The sequence below is a fragment of the Anomalospiza imberbis genome, chromosome 26, assembly GCF_031753505.1.
Source record: "Anomalospiza imberbis isolate Cuckoo-Finch-1a 21T00152 chromosome 26, ASM3175350v1, whole genome shotgun sequence".
Lineage (NCBI taxonomy): Eukaryota > Metazoa > Chordata > Aves > Passeriformes > Viduidae > Anomalospiza > Anomalospiza imberbis.
Window position 1 is genome coordinate 4,613,170 of NC_089706.1, and position 20,345 is coordinate 4,633,514.

Here is a 20,345-nt window from a genome sequence, read left to right on the forward strand (position 1 = left end):
GAGGTGGGCTTAGCAGTGCTGGGTTAATAGTTGTACTCAATCATCTCAGAGGTTTTTTCCAACCTAAATAATTCCATGATTCTCTGACAAGAGGGTGCAGCACTGTGTGTAGTCAGCCTGCAGGTGCTGCACAGCACCAGCCATTCTGTGAGCAAACATAACTACTATAAAAATAAGTCTCCCAGGACAGAGCCCAGCATCCTCTAAGGGAAAGCTTGGATCAGCAGGTGGAAGAATTTGACTCCTGTTTCCTGTTTACTCATTCCTAAGGAGACAAGTCTTTCTCACTCGTTATGTACCTTTCACTTTTCTTTAACTTTTAAGCCCCTTGGCCAATTTCAGTGGAACACGGTAGAGGCAAAGGAAAAACATGCTGAGTTTTAACTGGCTTCGTAAAGATAAATGTAAAACACAGAGTAAACAAGGAAATGCCTGGAGTCCAGAAGAAATCAGGCTTTGCTGACTGTGGAGTCACCTGCTTATGCATTTCCCTTGCTGAAGCAGCACTTTACCTTCGATGCCAATGCGAATGTTCTTCAGGCCCCGTTCCTTTAACACAGCTTTTGCCACGTCCCGGTTCTCAATGTACTTGAAGAATCTGTACAGCTTGGAACTGTAAAGGACTTGAGAAATAAAAGAGGTGATTAGACTCAACAAAGAGGAACCTTCTCCCTGCTTCTGACATGCCCCGTTGCGCCAAAAGCCAGGTGTGGATTCCAAGAATTACTTCAGGTGTCTTTTCCTCACTGGGATTAATTGCACTTCCTTTTGGGAGGGCAGAGATGCACATCACAGTCTCGACAGACTGGGTGCTGATGGGAGTGTAAAGCAAAGAATATTCCCTCACTGAGGATCCTGGAAAAGGCTGAGGGGGAGGGAGAAACAGAAGGAAAAGTGCAGTGAGTGCTGGGATCAGTTCTAACTAGCCAGGCATCCTGCCTCCAGCAGCACCGAGCTCATACACTAATCAGGGTTCCACATGCCAGCATCTTTCCTGGAGGAAGCCAGTTTGGGAATGTGTCCTTTCCTTATGGCTGGGTGTGTGTGGAGCAGAGTGCAGAGCCCTTACTTTGTGAATACTCCTCTCCCATGGGGGGTGGATGATCCTCATCCCAGTCCACGGTGTCCTCATCGGTCAGCACAACGATGTGACACTCCCGCTCGCCCTTCCGCGCGCTGTCCACCATGATGGGCAGGATCAGCTCCTCCAGGTAGCTGTCAAACTGCTTGTGAGCCCCATCATTGGAGAGCTCATGTAACAAAGCACCTGAGGAGACACAGATCACAGCAGCTTTGCTACAGCATGAAAATATCTCAGCTCTGCACTTCCCAGATCCATCCAAGAGCACAGCCAGAATTATTCTTCAGACAAAATGCTCAACATATGTTCAGACACATCAACAGCCTCCAGATCCAGAACTGGCAAAGTCAGAAGTGCAGACTGCATTTCAAATGGGATGCAAATGGCACTGCAGAACCATTCCATTCCCATTAAAAACTCACCAGGCTCCAATCAATACGGTGAAACAGTAACAGACCGAATAATTAATTCATTATGATACTTAACTTAAATTTCCAGCAACAACCTCTGCCCTTGAAAGTACATTTTGCTGCCTTCTCTGCGATCACTCACCAAAGAACAGGGCAGGAAATTCCACCCACAACCTGTGTTATGATACCACACACCCCATTTCAGTAATGTGCCTTTCACAGACCTGCCTGTGTTAAAAGTACTTCTTTTTGCCAGCATGCCCACCAAAAAGCTGCTCCCAATCAAATCCCTTCATGACCAGGAATTCTACTGCTCTCCAGATTTGGTATCCTTGGTTCCTGCTCTGCCCATCAGCCTTTAGCTTAAATTATTCATGATTCTCTAGTACAATTTGGATAGGGGTTATAATCCTGCTTTTAGCCTTCATTTTGTTGGCAGTAACAGCAAGCTGTGCTCAGCCTCTGTTAGAAAAAGAGACTAAAATGTCTATAATTTGCTTTTGGAGCAAAGTACCTGTGTTCTGGAGAATTTGCTCACTTCACTTTGGATTGAAACAGCCAAAAGGAAGCTGTTTAAATGCAGCTTGAGCCCCAGGGAAATCCACATGTTCATGCTTAAACTAAAGCTCAAGATTAAGAACTGCACTGAATCAGGATCAGAGTACTCAACACCCTGCAGATGATCTCCTAAGAGCTGATTTCTCTCCATACTTACTTAAATCTTGACATTTGATGGTGTTGAAATCAAAGTTTATGCAGAGGTAATCACATGTGTCTCGAAGGTCTGGGATGGAAATCCCATCAGGGCAGTTAATGATTCCAGTTTTGTAATAATCCTGTGAATAAAAGGACAGTTTTTGGAGACAAAAATTATGAACATCTTGGACTATGATAATTCCTAATTAGTTCTTTATTTTGTTTACTAATATTGGAGAGATGCTGAAACTATTTATAGCTCTGTGTACAGTAAAACAGCCCTGCTTGTCCGAGAATCTACATCTTTTTGCAGATCCTCTAGGGTCTGATAAATTATGAGCTCCAGTTAAAACTTTTCCATGGCACAGGGTTTCATAATACCATAATATTCAATATGTATTTATATTAATATGAAACCACAAGGTCAGAATACAGGTGAGGAATTACAACAGCAGGACATAGAAAAGGTAAAAGGCAACACGAGGAAATATCTGAAATGTGGACTTATACCAAAGCTATATTTTTTCTTTAGAAATTACAATGCAAAACCTAAAACCAGAATGTCCAGGGAGTGCCTGGAGATGGCTGAGATGGCTCAGCTGTGCACATGTGACAAACAGATTGTTTGTTTCTTTTCTCCCCACCTGCAGAGCTGCCCTTACCAGCACAGTGCGGAACACGGCTGAGCTGATCCCTTCTGCGATCTCGTACTCGCCCTTCTCATTTGGCCGGGTGAAATTGTATTCTCTGCCTGGCCCAAACATTCTGAAAGAGGTAAAGAACTGTGTAAGTGCACAAGAACATCAAAATGCATTTATTTAAGAGATAAACAGAAACACTGGGGTTAAAAAATTCTTTCCTGTGAGGGCGAGGAGGGCTGGCAGAGGCTGTCCAGAGCAGCTGTGGTTGCCCCAGCCCTGGAAGTGTCCAAAGCCAGGCTGGATGGGGCTTGAGTAACCTGGGACAGTGGAAGGTGTCCCTGCCCATGGCAGGGGGTGAAATAAACTGAGCTTCCAGGACTCTTGCAGCTGAGGCCATTCCATGATTCTGTGATGAAGTGACACAGAGATACAAGAACTTAAACCTCCACTATAATCTCTTCCTTAGTAAATAAGGACAAGAGCTGGCTCAGAGAGGCCTCTGTTGCTACGGCTACTGCACTCTAAGGAACAAGCCAAAGGAACAGATCATTCGGTCCCGGGGCAGAAAATCCCCTGGCAATAAAGCCCTTGCACTGACCTACAGCAGGTAACTCCACATGGCTTTAGAAGCCTTGTTTTACACAATTACCCACAGAATTCAGTGACCCAACAGAACCCTTTGGCCAGAGAGGTGGGAAGTGCTGGCAATACAGCACACAAGCATTTCTTGGTGCAGCAACAGGCTCCAACCTCTCAGCAGGAGCTGAGTAACTTCTCTTTCGGAAGAGTATTGAGAGATTGGAGAGATAGGCAGCAGCAGGGGATGGAGCATTATCATATTCCCCATTCAGGAGGAAGGTTATCAGCTGGGCACAGATGTACAGCTGACAGACCAGGCAAACACTTGGGGAGAATGAAAAGGAGACCACCTTTGGCTGAAAGTGTGCATGTCTTAATGGACACAGAGACTTATCTGGAGAACTACCAACTCTCCATCTGGTCAGGTCTTCCAGGCCTCACTCACAGCCAAATTCTGTCTGAAGCCACCGTGTGTTACAGATGAGATCACAAAACAAACATTACATGTTTATTCCATTAATTTTTTTTTTAGATTGTCTTGAGGTACCTTGAAGGTAACAGAAGTGACCTACCTTCCCAGCATGGTGTCAGGGTGAGCAGTGAAGATCTGGGGATTCACTGCAAAGCGGGTGCCATCCACCACCAGGGTCACTTTCTCTGGAGCTACTGTCTGGGAACTGCTGCTTGAAGACAATGCACAGCATCCATGGCGTTCCTGGGTATTAAAATATTCCATCTGTCTCTTATTTCCATCTGGGATATGGCAGTTGTGAGGTTCTTCAGGAGCAGACAGCATGCTACTGATCTGGGGATTTACTGGGCAAGTGTGTCGGCATTCAGAATCCAAACCTGAGGGACACAAACAAACATTGCAAGGGGAGGAGAGAATTTACTGAAAAACATCATTTCATAGTAAGACTTCCTACTGAAATGAGAAAACTGAGTCATGCAATAATTAAAGATGCCCTAACTGTCAGGGTGATGTTATATGACATAAAACTAGGCTGTTATTGAACTGAACCAGCAGCTGGATATTTTGGTGAGCCATGGTGCTTAATGCTCCTTGTTAAAGCAAGATGGATTCAGATGAAAAGGGCAGCAGCACAGGAATTAAACAAGGCCAGAAATACAGACCCAGCCTGCTGGCAAGACTCCCACAGGAAGCTGAGCAGCAGCACACACCTCACCAGAGTGGTGTAAGGCAGCAGTGCCCAGTGCCAGTCCGTGGTGGGCACACGGGACTGTCCAGATGCCTGCAATGAATCTGTTCAGGGCCAGCTCCTGTGGGATGGTCTTGCCAAGATGCTGAACTCTGCTGTGAACTTCTGTCCTTTAGAGCAGCCTGGCACAGGCAGGGCACATACTGCCCAGTGCAAACTGCCCTGTGATACTGGAACACTTCCAAAACACAACACCCCTTAAAGCCCAAAAAATAATCTCCCTCAAAGACTGAGGGCATTATCCTTACCCTCAGTCCTGGGAACTGCAGGGCTGTGACCTCCTAACACCACAGAACTTTCTTCTGACTCATGGGCTGCTACAGTTCTGTTTTCCACAGGACAACTGGACTCCAGCTTTCTCAACCAGTCTGTGCCCCCAGCACAGTTCCCATTCATGCTGGGCCTCCGTGCTGTGAGGAGTTGGTGGCGTTTCCTAAGAGAAGAGCTGGAGAGAGAATCCAGGTTGTTAGTTTTGGAAGAAACTCCCAAGCAATGAAGTTCAAATCTCTGTATCTGGTACTACAAACAAGGTCCCTCAGGTTCAAAAGGCATTTCTTCAGATATTTAACTGTGTTTCAGAGGCTTATGGTGCTAGCTATGCCCCTATCCTCACCTGGGAAGTGGGGAAAAAAATTTAAAGTAATCAGGGGTCTATTAAATCTATTGACCTTCACTTTTTTAAAGGTAAGTCTAAAGCCACTGATGTATTTAGATCACATGTGTGTTCCTGCAAATACCTTCCTGGCAACTCCGCCAAGACCTCTACAGCCCTTTAAAAATGTTTATATTCTTGACTCCCAGTCCTGGCCAAATGAGCTCTGTAATATGGTTACAGCCTGAAATATAACATTTTCCCAGTTAACAGCTCAGGCATTGCCTCTTAACCACTCTGAGGTTTGACCAGGAGGTTCCCTGCTGCCAGTCATTGCTTAGTTTTGTTCTTTCTTCTTGACTTATGCCATGCTGTCACACAGTGCTCCCCCCAGTATTTAACCCACTACAGTCCCACAACAGACACTTGGATGGCGCAGAAAAGCTGGAGCAGCCCCACACAGTGCTTTAACCTCTGCCACCACATCTGGAATGCTCTTCCAGCATATGCAGAGACACAGCTTCCTTTTTTTTCCAAGTAAAATTCCTTCCTCCTTCTATCTTTAAGACCCACTTCACTCGTTTGTATCTCCTAACAGATCAGATCTCTTTGCTGTTTCTTTCCCTCATTCTCTCTAGCATTTGTTTTGCTCTGCACAAGAACCAGCTCTCCTTTCCTGGCTTCAAGTGTCTTCCTTTCACTCTCTCAAACATAAAACACCAATTTCCTCATTAATGAATTTTTCCAATTTCCCCCCTGCAGAACAATTGTCCTGTGTCTTCCCCTTGGCTGAATGATGACTGCAGGGCCTGTGGGTGCCACCTCTGACGCCTGGCAGAACACTGCTGTGGCAGAGACAAAGTAGATAAAGCACAGCACTAATAAAACAGCAAAATGCCAAGTCAGAGTTGCTGAGTTTTCTGGCCAGCACCTGCTGAGGGTGAAGGCCTTAATGAGCAGTTCAGTGGTGGGTTTCAAGCCCATTGTTACTGGCAGTCTGAATTAAGCTTTTTATTCCTAATGAGAATTTAAAAAAAGGAGTAACAATTAATTCTTTTTGTTCTGTAAACCCAATTCTAAGTTGCCAGCATTATTATATCTGTATATTTTTAGAAAATCTGCTGCTTACACATCATGTGATGGTGATCCAAAAGAAGATTTTTGGCTACAACAAAACTACTTCTTTTTTTAAAGGCTCTGCCTGGCAGCACAGTGACACAAGGAGCCCCCAAAGGTCATCTCAGTCCCATCAACCTGAACAGCACTCAGAGCACTGCCTTGCCCTCTGCTCTCACCAAAATACCCAGCGTGGGAAAACTCCCTCTCTCCACACCTTCCAGGCTGCTTTCCTGTCCTGGCTGCCTGGACCCTGGAGAAACCCCCTCAGCAGTCCCACCAGAAACCCCTGTGAATGCTGCCTTGTACCTGGGAATAGACTCATGGAATATCTTGAGTTGGAGAACATCAGTATGAGAGTCCACCTCCCTGCTGCTCACAGGACCACCCACAACTAAACTGTGTGACCAAGCATCCTCCAGGGAGAATCATGGGATATCCTGAGCTGGAAGGGACCACAGGGATCACTGAGTCCAGCTCCTGGCCCTGCACAGACAGCCCAACAATCCCACCCTGTCCCAGGAGCTCTGGCAGCTTTGGGGCTGTGCCCATTCCCTGGGGAGCCTGGTCAGTGCCCAGCTCTGGGGGAAGAACCTTTCCTAACATCTTAACTGGGATGGATGTGGTCACACATGAACAAATCTTTTACCTGAACACAAACTCCATGTGAACAACCTGAGCAACCCTCTGCCCTCTTCTCTCGTGTGCCAGAGCAACAAAGGGGTGGTAGAATGTCCAGCAGTGCCAGGCAGTGGGACACAGAGGTGTGGAGGGAAATCTAAATATGAAAACCCACATACTCTAAAACACCCTGGATGAAAAAAAAGCCCACCCCTATCCCCCTCCCCAACGCCACCAAAAGCCTTTAAATCAATTCCAGAATTGATAATGTCCAGTGGAACAAAAAGTCAACTCAACTATTCCCCTGTTTCACAGCACTGTAATTATTGTGAGGAAATGGAATTTTTATTTATATTTATTTATTTATTTATATTATTTATACAACTAATAATGTGATTTCAAACACATTCACTGAATTATTATATTGTATGTTTTGACCCTGAGATTAGCTCAGTTGGCTGGAGCATGATGCGGATAACACCAAGGTTGTACATTCAATCCCTGCATGGGCCATTCACTGAAGATTTGGACTTAATGATCCTTGTAAATCCCTTTCAACTCAGAACATTCTGCAATCTGTAACCTGAACCAAAATGCTTTAAAAATTGGTAACTGCACTGAAAGCCAAAACCTGTTTTTAAAATGCAGTTTGATTTACTTAGGGAAAAGTATTTTGAGATGGGGAAAAGAATACCCTTGTTGAGCAGATATATAATCATAACCCTAAGGGAAAACCCTTAAAGGGAGTAATTCTTGAGACTTGCTGGCTGTCAGAATGCTCTGGGTTGAAGGGACCTTAAAGCATCTTGAGGGACACCTGCCACTAGCCCAAGTTGCTCAGAGGAACAGACACCACACTGGGTTGTGCTCAGGAACTCTTCTCCCCCAGCATTAACATTCCTACACTGAAACAATATCCCTGACAAAGCTGATGCTACCACACTCACCAGGGAACAAAATTTGCTCTGTGAGCTGACAAGAACTCCATTAAGAAAACAAGATAAGCATAAAATTTACTTCTTGGGCCTCTTTCTTCCAGAAGTGCTGAATCGCTGCAGCTCTGCCAACAACCTTCCCTTGTGGTGCCTGAACAATCTCTTGATTATTTAATACATTACTCAGCAGAGAGGAGAAATTAGGCAGGAAACCAGATCAGTAAGTAGAGTACATGAAGGCAAAGAGCAGTGTTATTCAGGGACACTTAGACTCCCTAACTTCCCCAGAGCTCTGCCTTACAAACCCCATTTAAATGATGTCAAATAGCACGAAACACCAACAGACTGAATTTCACAACAACCAAACTGGGCTGGCTGAATGTTGAAATCTTTGTTCATCACCTCAAGCTCTGAATTAAATGCTTAGACTCTGCACACCCTTCAGCAGAGTCCTTAACTACAGCAGCCCAGAAATTATTTACAGAACTATCAGCAGTTACTCAGGAACTACAATACACCAATTTTCCTTTGTCATTGCCCCCCTTCTGCTGCTTTATCTGTTAAGCAGGATTGTCAGGGAAAAAATGTCCCAGCTGTTTGACATGTTTCTCCTCCTTTTCTGTTTTCTTCAACAAAGTTGAGCACCAGCAAAGCCTGCTGAAGGCAGCTGCTCTTTGCAATGTGGTCGATTTCCCAAGCATAAGATCTGACTTTCCTCTTTCCTGGAAGTGGAACAGCCAGTCCTGCTGATCATCCAACTCATCTCAGGCTCCTGGCCCCTCCTGGCATGCCAAAATCCTGCACGTTGTGTGTCAGCAGAATTGAGGGAAATGAGAAAAGATCTTTTGGCACATCTGGCTGGTACAATAAATCCCCAAACTGGTCATTTAACGTGACAAATATATTGCAAACACACCCAGAACCCAGTGGGGAAACAAGTACATAAAGACTTCAAGGCCAAACTCCTGCCTGACCAGCTTACAAATGTCCCGGTTTCCTTTCATGCCCAGGATGAAGGAGAACTACCCGTGGTGAGAATGAATGCCTATAAATAATAATTAGCACCATTCAGCTTCAAAGCTTTTTACAAATATTAACTGCTCATTGCTCCTAAGAGCCCTGGGAAGCACTGCAGGGAAGCATTTTATGAGAGAAAACAGGGAGACAGAGGCAGAGACCTAATCCTCAGGCTCAGAGCAGCAGGCCCACTGCCTACTCAGGTGTTACTGACTTGGAGCACGTTCACTACTCAGCTCCCTGGCCCTCCACCAGCAGTTCCCCTGTCCTAGCAGGACAAACACTGCCAGGTTACCACCCTCCTTAAAGGGCTCCTTTCCACTCTCTGGGAAGTGTAAGTTGGCTGGTACCACAGGATGGCTCAGGAGCAGTTAACAGGCACCCTGATGTCTTTCCTCGCTTCTCTGTGACTCGTTTGTGTGCTCAGATCCTGAAGGATCAGGTAAGAACCAGTCCACAGAGGACCTGAAGCCTCACAGCTGGATTTTGGGAGCTGGGCATTCAGGAGCAGCAAAAGCCCCGTGTCATATTCAGCACTAAAGATCAGAGCAAGAGCTCCTCCAGGCAGAGAAAGGCTGGGTTTTTAATTTTTCTTAAGGGAGTCAGTATCAGAATCAAAAATCAAAATTCCCATCTGGCTCTGGCCATACATGGAGCATGTGGGCCCCTCCTTCCTCTGGAACACAACAATGTCAAGAATGAGCTGTGCAACTGCACAAACATCTCTGTTCCCCAGACCCTGTGCTGGTGGTCCCACTGAAATAATCTCTTTTTAAACTTGTCTAGAGCCTTGTCTTTTGTTGAGGAAAAAACACAGAAGTTATATTTCAGTTGTTTTTAATCACAAAGTGGAAACACTTTAATTTTGCAATGCACCACTGGTACAAACAATTCATGCTGCAAATGTTTTGCAGAGATAAAGAGGCTGATCTCTGCTCTTTGCAATCCTTAAGAAGTGCTCTGGAATGTAAAGAGGCTGTGACATCTTCAGTACATTATCCTTCCCCACCCTAAGGGATCTAAAGCACATCCAAAGCCACTTCCCAAAGCATACAGCTCTCACCCCATTACTGGAAGAGCTCAATGGCTTCACTTGCACAGAGCACCATGAACAAGGTGATGCGTGCCGTGAAAAGAAACTCAAATGTCGCAACGTGGCCAGCAGAGAAAACCCATTTAGATACAGCACATTTATTAAGCAAGAGAAAATAAAAGCATCAGTACAAATGTGCTGGTTTCTACTTTTTATTTATTGTATTTCATAAATACAATATTCTATTATATTTATAAAGATATACTCCTTATCATTGGATTTTTAAAAATTCCAGTGATAGAGTATTTTAAGTATGAAGAACTTCACAGAAACTTCAAAGAAAAATAATAAAAAGCCTAGCTGCCAAAATCCATTGAGGAGTAAAGCCCTTGCTATAAGACCTGACAGCTTATACAGGGTCTCACTGTCATGTGGCATGGCAAGAGAGAAGGTGTAAGAGAGTAAAAATAGTAGAAATGAGTGGCTTTATTTCACCATTTGGTTTGTAAATGGTGAGGAAGCACCAGCAGTGAGTGAATCAGCTGGTGAACAATCCTCCCCTCTTCCTAAACCACAGCCTAACCATCACGACAGAAATAAAACTCTAAACAACTCATTTTTAAGGTGACAACACTCCTTTAAGCCTACAAAAACATTCCCATGTACAATTATTCTCAGAAATATGAGCAAGCAGGAAACACGCATATGCAGGGTGTGCCTGACCTAATTCCACAGTCCTACACTGAGAACAAGATGGATTTCTAATGGAACTGCACGTCTTTCCACATTGGCTAAAGCCTGGCTTTAATTTGTGTCCTGCTTTAACCCCAGATGGCAACTGAGCCCCAAACAGCCACGTGCTCACTGCTCCCTGGTGGAATGGGGAGAGAACTGGAAAAGTAACTCGTGGGTTGAGATCCAGATGTTTTAATAGGTAAAGGAAAAGAGAAGGTTTTGTGGAGACCTCACAGCACCTTCCAGGATCTGAAGGGGCTCCAAGGAAGCCAGAGAGGGACTGCTGGAGTGACAGAACAAAAGCAAGGATAGATGTGATAGCAGCAAGGAATTCTTTTCTGTGAGGGTGGGCAGGCCCTGGCACAGGGTGCCCAGAGCATCTGTGACTGCTCCTGGATCCCTGGAAGTGTCCAAGGCCAGGCTTAACAGGGCTTGGAGCAACCTGGGACAGTGGGAGGTGTCCCAGCCATGGCAGGGGGTGGAATATGATGAATTGTAAGGTTCCTTCCACCCCAAGCCAGTCTGGCATTCTATGACTATAAAAGCTGTGCATGCAAGTAAAGCAAAAAAGGAATTCCTCCCCCACTTTCCATGGGCAAGAAGGTGTTCAGCCACGCCTAAGAGAGCAGGGCTCCATCATCTGGGAAGCAAAACACCATCACTCCTAACATCCCCCCCTGTTCCTTCTTCCCCCAGCTCTAAATACTGAGCACAATGGCATAAGGAGTGGAATATCCATCCCTGGGTCAGCTGGCCTGGCTGCGTCCCCCAGCTCCTGTACACCCCCAGCCCACTGGGAGGTGGGGAGCAAAAAAGGCCTTAGCTATGTGTGAGCCCTGCTCAGCAATAACTAAAACACCCCTGTGTTATCAACCTCTTTTTTCCAGCAAAAATCCAAACCACAGCCCCCTATAAGCTATTAGGAAGAAAACTAACTTTCTATCAGACAAAACCAGTAGAAATTCTTACAAGGGCTCCTTAGAATATTCCAAAAGTTTCTCTAAACATAAAAGCAGAGAAACAAATCAGCAATGATTAGCGTTCTACTTTGGAGAGAAAAAGGGCAATCTCGTGGGTTTAAGATAAATAAGGAGAAGTCTTTCCTGTACATAAGGATTAGGGGAATCACTGAAAGGTATAAACCACAGCAGGGAATGCAGCACGGAGATAATGGATCTCCCCTGGGCTGGGTAACACTGGTTAAGTAAAAAAGCAGCCATCAAACTTGACCTGAAAAATTATAATATTGGCAAGTAGGCAGCAATCCAACTTCTAATTTTCATAATAACTATTTGCTTCTGATCATCAGATGAAGACTTTCCCAGAGAAAGAGAAAAAACAAATGTCAGCTCAGTTCACCTGCAATAGAATCTTCCCAGTGGCAGGGAGGCATTCACTCACTTCTTGTGCAGAGTGACAGGAACTCATCCAGTAGAAAGAAAGGCAGAAAGTGAAATGTTCTCCTCTATTAAAAATTAGACCTGACGGCTCATTCTGTAACTATGAAGGATCTCAAAGCCCCCCCCAGTGCCAGCCCCTGCCATGGGCAGGGACACCTTCCATGATCCCAGGTTGCTCCCAGCCTTGTCCAGCCTGGCCTTGGACACTTCCAGGGATCCAGGAGCAGCCACAGCTGCTCTGGGCACCCTGTGCCAGGGCCTCAGCACCCTCACAGGGAACAATTCCTTCCCAATATCCCATCCATCCCTGTCCTCTGGCAGTGGGAAGCCATTCCCTGTGTCCTGTCACTCCAGGCTCGTCCCAAGCCCCTGCCCAGCTCTCTTAGTCCCTTCAGTCCCTGGAAGGGGGTCTAAGGTCTCCCTGGAGCTTTCTCCCATCCAGGTTGGACAACTCCAGCTCTCCCAGTCTGGCTCCTCAGGTCTCTCCCAGCCAGGGAAACCAGCACTTCCAGGCTGAGCCCCAAGCACTGCCCCGTGCACCTGAACCAATGGAGATGCTCAGGGCAAGGTGAGACTTTGCAGGTGTGGGGCTTCCACTCTCTGGCACCTGTAGATATACCTGGAGCATTGGAGAACAACATGGTCCAGGCATTCACCTGGACTGCACCAGAGAGAAAAACATCTAACTGCAGCCTTCACATGCTTTTCACAAACCTCCTACTGATCCTCATTTCTTTTTCCCAACACAAACACAAGCAGACAATACAATCTGATTTAGAGGTTGAACCAGCACAGGCACATGACAAAAAGCTTTTCCCTTGTTATGAAATAACTCTACCAATAAACAGAGGATTCATTTTCTGACTGGCTTCAAACGATAGATGGAAAATAATGTCCAGCAGGCCTGATGCAATGCAGGACAGCCCGAAAATGTTGGCAAGAGACAGCAAGGAGGCTGATGAAATGCTTGATTGTTTCTCCCATTCTCTGCATAGTGTTACACTGTTAGCAAAGTTTACTGGCTTACTCATTTACTTGAGGCTCAACAAAAATCCACTGTTTCTACAAATGCAATTCAAAACTACAGTTGGCAATACGGGTTTAAGGGTTTAACACTGCACTTGCACACCTTGATTTAAGACCCAGAGTCACCAGGTCCTTCTGTCACCACCAGTGCTCAGTTTATGCCTTGAACTGACCCCTCATCAGCACCCCACACTCACAGCACTTCTTTTGCCAATTTACAATCACCAAGACTAAAACCTGCAGAAAAAGAATGGATATTTATTAACTGAATGTAACCTATTACAGACTTTCCCAAAATAGGAAGGTCACACCGTAGCAGCCTCATCAACAGAACAGATGAAATGCATCCAGCAGTGTTCCACAACGAGAGTAAAATTCCTCATCATGGCAACAAGTTACTGCTTTCTTATTTCCCTCCCTCTGAGGCCCAAGGTATTAATGTCAGAGAGCAAACCCAAGTGAACTGTAAAGGGTATTTCCTCACAATACTGGAATAAAGACAGTCACCTGAAAAATTATATTTGGTCCTCATAAAGACCTTCTTTTACCACTATGGCAATGGCAACTTTGCCAGTGCTATCTGATTAAATTCAGCAATTTTAATAAAGCTGGCCATGCCCATATAGAATACACACCTCCTTCCTTGGCAGAAGTTTGGATTGTGCAGATATAATCAGGGAAAAGGGAAAAAACTGGCAAAAGATGAGATGTTGCAAATATAAGCAGGATATTTTTACCTAGAGACAGGAAAAACAAATGTTCCCTGCTAAAATAAACAATACTGAGCTAAATAAAGTTTTAAGGCAGTTGACACCTGTGAGTTACACTTTCTCTCCACCTGTGTTAAATTAAGCTACAAATACTTAGGTGAAAGCCTGCAACTTGTGCTACAGACAACAGTTTGGCTGTGTTCTCTGTTCTACCATTTGCTGCAAAAGTATTTATAAAGATTTCAGAAAATCCCACACACTTCAGCAAAGCATAAAAAAAACAAGAGCTACCTTATCCCTTTAGATTTAAAAAACCTTTTATTTCTCAACTTTTGTTCTTAGGCAGTTAAATCAAACTTGGTTCCAAATTCCCTCGATTTCAATTCCTGCACTTGTATTATAAGAAGTCCAGTTTTTCAATTATAAACTGCAGCAAACAGCATAAGAATATTTCTGAGGGAGTTCTAACAGAGAATCTGATCCACCTGCAACCACCAGAAGTTCTGAGCAGAACTGATCACCCACGTTTCCTGGTGTAACTCTGGAGCAAACCCTCTGCCAAGCACCCCTCACTTACTGCCGGCTCATCTGTGCTCGGTGCTCCCTGCACCACGACCCGAAATCCTCCTGGAGCAGAGGGAAGCACCAGGGCACAGCAAAGCTTGGGAGTTTAAACTCCTCAGCAGCACTGGTCACTCCCCCAAAGCCCGGGCGGCTGATTCATGTAAATATTTCAGGTTAAAAGTCCCTCCAGCTGATTCGTGGAAATTTTGAATATAAACTGTGTGGTAACAGCTTAAAGTCTCCTCTTTTCAAGTAAAAGCCTCTCGAATATCTCTTCTCTCTCCAGATTCCTCACCAGACAGTTTTGCAGGAATTGTGTGGCAGAAAAGGCTCAGTTTTATTAAACCCTTGATACCATTTGGTCAACCACCCTCCTGCCACACTTCCCTTAGACAGGCAGAGAGGAATTAGCCACAGAATTTTTGGTTATGTACGGAAATATGTGCACATGGATTCCCAAGCCCAGGAGCCCTAGGGCGTGGGCCCAAACAAATGGACAGTAACTGAGGATAAAATGAGTTATTTTGACACACCAGTGCATTGCTGAAGAGCCTCAGTAAGAACCACCACTCTCCCTCAGTGCTCTGGTGCCATGGCCAAGGCAATATATGTTTATGTCACCTGGAAATGTTACCCTCTGTCAGCTCAAATATTAAATCAATCTGTTCTGTCTCTCACTGCTCTCCCCTAAGATACAGCTGGATTGCTCAGAGACTGCTCCAAACACAATTTCACAAAACAACAGAATTAAATATATCACATATCATCAATAATATATAATTTTTAATGCAAAGAGAACCTAAACAGGCAGGAAACTATTTTCCTCCTGATTCATGCCAGTGATAAAGCACTTGTGCCCTGGCAAGTCTGAATAAAAGATGCCTTTAGAGAGCTCTCAATTAAAAACAAACCAAGCAAGACAACATAGAAAAAAATCCAAGTCACTAATTTACTAACTTTTGTATGCAAAAACTTCTTATTGCTTCTGGTTTGGGAGCAAGATTTTATTTCTTTAATGCCCAATTCTCTCATCTGTCCAGATACAGGTGTAATAAATCACCTGTGCCCTGGTAAAGAGGCTGGGGGAATGTAAACAGCAAGAATCTCTGATCACCAAGAAGTGTTGTCCCACACCAGGTGAGGCTGGTGGCCATCATCAGGAAAAAGAATAGATTTATATATTTTTATCTATAATTTACATAATTTGTGTGTGTATAATTTATAAATTAGCTCTTATAATTACCCTATTTATTTTTAGCACAGCAACTGTCCACTGTGGCTCTCTCGAGATAAGCATTGGTGTATTATCAGTGTGTTTTGAACTACATAAGTTTTAGTTAATTTAAGTAAAAATTAAAATTTCAGCAGAGACAATATCCTAAACCAAAACTCCTTTCCTCATTCACAGAGCTTTTGGTTTGCTAAAAAAAATTATCTGACATTTCACCCATGGCAAAAAGCACCTACTTGTTTGGACTCTTATTTTAGAAAGGCTATGAGCAGGTCAGAACTCCACCTTCCTTCTCTGGAAGGGATCCCAACAAGTAACTGCTCACTCATTCCCAGCTCATCTGCTACAACTCTGCCCTACAAATCCAACTGCCATTCATTTCTAACCAATTACATGGCAGCAGCTCGGGAAACTAACAATAGGTGGCACATTTTTGAAAGTTGGATGCAGTCACAGGAGCCTTCAAAATAATAACAATGAAAAAACTCAAAGCAAACCGAAGAAACAAACCCAGGGAGGCTGCAATGGCATGCAATTACATTGGCAAGGAAATACTGCCACGCTGAGAAGAGGTTCGGACCGCAGGTCCAGCAGCAGTTTGTGTCCAGTGTGGAAGGGCAGAAGTCAGGTGTCCCCCAGCAGTGGGAATCTTGCCCCAGGTGCGGGATGGTGCAGGCTGGCACGGGGTCCCTGCCAGGGGCACTATCTGCCATCCCCACGGGGCGCTGCCCTATCTCACCACAGCAGGTGCTGGAACCCTGTTCAGATAAAGGCACAGCTGAATTTTCCTGTGGAAGGGCAGAGATGCTCCTTGGAGCTGAGGCACAAAGGGAACATTATCAGTGTTGTCCTTAGAAAGAAGAGAGTTCTCTGAATCAGACACATGGTTTAATTCTCATTAAGATACAGACAATAAGAAAAAGCAAAACAAACATAAGGCTCCTTTCACAGTGCAGCTGCATTAGTAACTGCAAGTAATACTGAGTAATCCGAAACCAAAATAAACACAGGAGTTTTATTTAGCACAATTACAGCTCTTTGGAAAACACCTCTTGATTTATTCTGAGGAAGGCAAGAGCAGGGGCTACAATTTCATCTAGGTGAGGCCAACCATTAGCACTCTGCCAATTCATGTCAGCAGAGAACCCGATACCTTATTTTCAAGAACTGAAAAACAGTTCATGATTTCAGCCAAGGTTTACAAGGGGACATTGGCAAGACACCTCTTGCTTTGTTTACATGCCTGGATAAATATTTTACATGTCAAGCATAGTTATAACACTTTCTAAGAATATTCCATTACATTCTTTCTTCTATGACTAATAGTTCTTCCACAAAAATATTTGGCTAGTGCAGCATTACAGCAAAATTAGTCAGGAACTGGAGACATATTTTGAGGGAGTAAAAAAAGGGAAATACCACAAAAAATATACTAAATTGAAAAAGCAGAGAAGATGCCTATTTCAACACACATAATGAGGTGTTTGTGCTGGTGGAAGGTGTCCATTTGGGTACTGGATAAGGTCACTCTTAGGGGGAAGTTCTAAAATTGAAATGTACTCCAGTACAGGCCTCTCTGGCTTGTTTTCATCTCGACAAGTGAGAACCCAGCAATATTGTAGCCAGCTGGTTTCATGTCTATCTCAAAGATAACATGCAAAAGAAATTCCAGGAATTTTTAAAAGTTACTTTTTTCAAGGAAATGATCTTCAAAGCCTGTCCTTGTGAGGAATATTCACTCTTCTGCTGAATAATCCAAGAGAATCTCAAATTAATTAGCATCTTTCAGCAGTAGAGCTTATGTGTGATTTTAATAAATCCTTAACAAGAAGACAGGTTTTCCTGCAGAGCCTGCTAATTAAAGGATCTATAAATGTCCCAAAAGCATCTCCCTCCAACCCGATGATTTCAACTCAGTCCTGACCAGAGGTGACCACACTGTGACATTTTAGAGCTCTTAACATGGCCTGCATGAAATGAGGTGACTTTTGTCAGTCTGGCTGAAGACACAAGACATCAATCACCTCTTACTGCTGAACCTGAAGCACCTCTCCCATAAGCAGAAGTCCCAGTAGGGGAACATCTCCTCCAGTCCCGTGTGCCAGACACGGCCTGGGCAGCATGAGGGGCTGGAATGCTCCTTGTCAGGGCTCCAGCTGTTCCATAAGTAAAGCCTTTAAAGCTCATGGCTCTCTGTGTGGTTCACAGGAGGTTTTGAGTTGTTATTTTTACTTCAGCTGTGACAGCCTTCTAATTAAAGATAGCACTAAGTGTCTGCAGAACACAGGGTGAGAGGCTGGAGAACACTCTATTTTCTGCATTAAGAATTATTTCATCTCTCAGAAATGCAATCATTCTACTCTCCAAATGGTGAAGTGGCATTTCCCATAGCTGTTCATAACACCTTTAAAATGCTCTTGGAATGACTTAACAGCACAAAGTCAAGACACACAGAGGTGCCACAGCCATGGCATATTAACCACTTTATTGAAAACAACTGATTTTCAAAACCAACTTTAAAAAAGAGAGGCCCATGATCTTGGCAAAGAACACTTTGCAATAGGGACATTTGACAGACAGGACACCACTTAAATATAGCACAGTGCTAATGCACAAAGCTCTCCACAGCTTTATAATTATCAATACACAAACCCAGTTTCCCCCTTGCTCAGCCAGCACAAGGTAACAGAAATCATTAGACTGGCTTCTCTTCAGTATCTTGTGCAGAGCATTCCAGCTGACCTCCTCTAACCCAGCTGTTTATCACTCCTTGGGCCTGACAGCAAAACTGCACGTGAACACAGCTCCTTGCACCAAATAAACTCATTCTGGTCTTTCTGAGAGCCACCTTGTTCAGCCCTGTGAGGGGACTGCCACTCCAGAACAGCAGGAGCAGTGACAGAGCTGTCACAGCGCCCTTCCCACCTCACCCAGCACATCTCACCACAGGCTCACCCCGAGCCTGAGCTGGGAGAGAGGCAGAGATGCTCCAGCCCCATTACTGGATGTGAAACAGGAGAGAATGCTGGGAATGAGAAAGCTCCTCTCCCACGTGCCAAGAAATAAATGCTCATGATCAATATTGTTCTCCATCAGAGCAGCATCCAAATCGATGGATTCAATCGCGCTCAAAGGGAGCCCTGAAATCACTGGGCAGCACAGCTAAGTCCAGAGATCAGCAGCATTTAGAATAAAAGCTAAAACCTGCCTGTCCCAAGAGACTCAAACATTAGCTAATTTACACATGCTTAGGATGGATCTCAGCAAAGCCTGGATATGGGCAAAACCTTATGGTCTTTAGGTGCTTTATAGTAGAGCTGAACCACTTCTCAAATATACCTGAATCATCTGATTTGCACATGACTGAATAATCTTACGATTTTTCATATTTGTAAGGAAAGGAAAAATTAGATCCTATAGAAAAAGGCTAGGTTGTGCTCACATATATGAAACTCCATGGATTTAAGAAATCAAATTTTAACTGCAAATCAAAACTTGAGATTTTAATAATCTCTATTTAATTTCTATTCCTTAGTTGGATTCCTTTCCCAGCACAGGCAGTAAAGTATTTTTTCCCAAACCCATTATCAGTTTAAAGGCCTTTGCTATGTACATGTCCATCTCCTGAGGCTGTATCAGCCCCTGACACCTGACTAAGGGCTTCTCAGCAAGCATTAGACTACAGGGAAGTCTTAAAGTGCCTGCTGGAACATTTCTGTCAATGGATTAGGGAACTCATTCATAACCACCAACTGCCACAGCACAGATAACATTCCAGACAGACGGAAGCTTTTCTGTGGGTAGAGATTATGTAACACCATGATTTTAATCCACTTGCCCAGAGGAAGAAGGAATGAGCTCACTTTCACGAAGGTTAAAGCTTCCTTATTCTATTTTTCTCCATTATTTGTGCCAGTCATGTTGAACTAGCAGATGATACTGAACACATGAACTGAGGGACTCAGAAAATCCACTGTGCTCATCTCCCGTCCATCCAGAAACTCTGCTGCTGCTGCCATTACTTCCTCTTCCTGCCTTTTCCATACTCACATCTTTTGCGGACCTCTCACTCCAATTAATCCAAGTTACCAGAATAACCTGAGAACTGCAGTCATTCAGTTATAAAACAGGCACCACTCAGAAAAAAAAAAATAATGTGAATGATTATTAAACTGAGCCTATCGCTCAAACTGGGGCAGATGCTTAATCCTGACAGTTTACAGGACATCCAGTGGCATCACGTGGACGCACAGATTCATTTCAGGAAATGTGACCAGCTGCTGTCCGAGCACAGCGAGCCACAGGGTTGGGCTCCAAGGGACTCACCTATGCTTTCTAGTCAAGGAATTACATTTATTGAAAACCCCTCTTTTATTAAACATGGCCTTGTTATTTACATCTTCCTTGTCTGTTTTGCAAAGCTACAAAAACTTTGCATACAAACCAGGTGGCAGCAGCAATCATTAACTGTTACATACCACCTCTCACTGCTGTCACAAGGGTCACTTCTGTTTTTATGGCTGCCAAGCTCTGCTTGCTTCTGAAAACTTCCTGATTCAATGAACTGAACTTTGACACTCAGCACAGGTCAAGGACATAGCACTGTTTTATGGGAGCTAGTTGGGAAATGCATTCATTTCCCAGTTCTTGGAAATGCTGCTGCCACTGAAAGCTGGACTGACTAATACACTCTAATCTAGACTATTTGTTCATAAATTGCAGAGGCAGACCTGACACA

The 20,345-nt window shown here is 44.3% G+C and overlaps 1 protein-coding gene across 3 annotated transcripts in view; it reads right to left on the minus strand.

The window, feature by feature from the left end:
• The window catches only part of KCTD20 (potassium channel tetramerization domain containing 20), a 28,098-nt gene that overhangs the window by 2,196 nt on the left and 5,557 nt on the right, over window positions 1-20,345 (minus strand). For 2 of the 3 annotated variants that reach the window (XM_068173146.1, XM_068173143.1), the window contains exons 2-7: window positions 4,876-5,072; window positions 3,980-4,256; window positions 2,850-2,952; window positions 2,207-2,327; window positions 1,070-1,267; window positions 513-623 (exon numbers count right to left, since the gene is read on the minus strand). In XM_068173146.1, the coding sequence (XP_068029247.1) occupies window positions 513-623; window positions 1,070-1,267; window positions 2,207-2,327; window positions 2,850-2,952; window positions 3,980-4,256; window positions 4,876-5,023 (958 nt within the window). In that variant the 5' untranslated portion in view covers window positions 5,024-5,072. Of the gene's footprint in view, window positions 1-512; window positions 624-1,069; window positions 1,268-2,206; window positions 2,328-2,849; window positions 2,953-3,979; window positions 4,257-4,875; window positions 5,073-14,389; window positions 14,416-20,345 lie in introns of those variants that run through there. The other variant, XM_068173144.1, reaches the window with a different exon arrangement.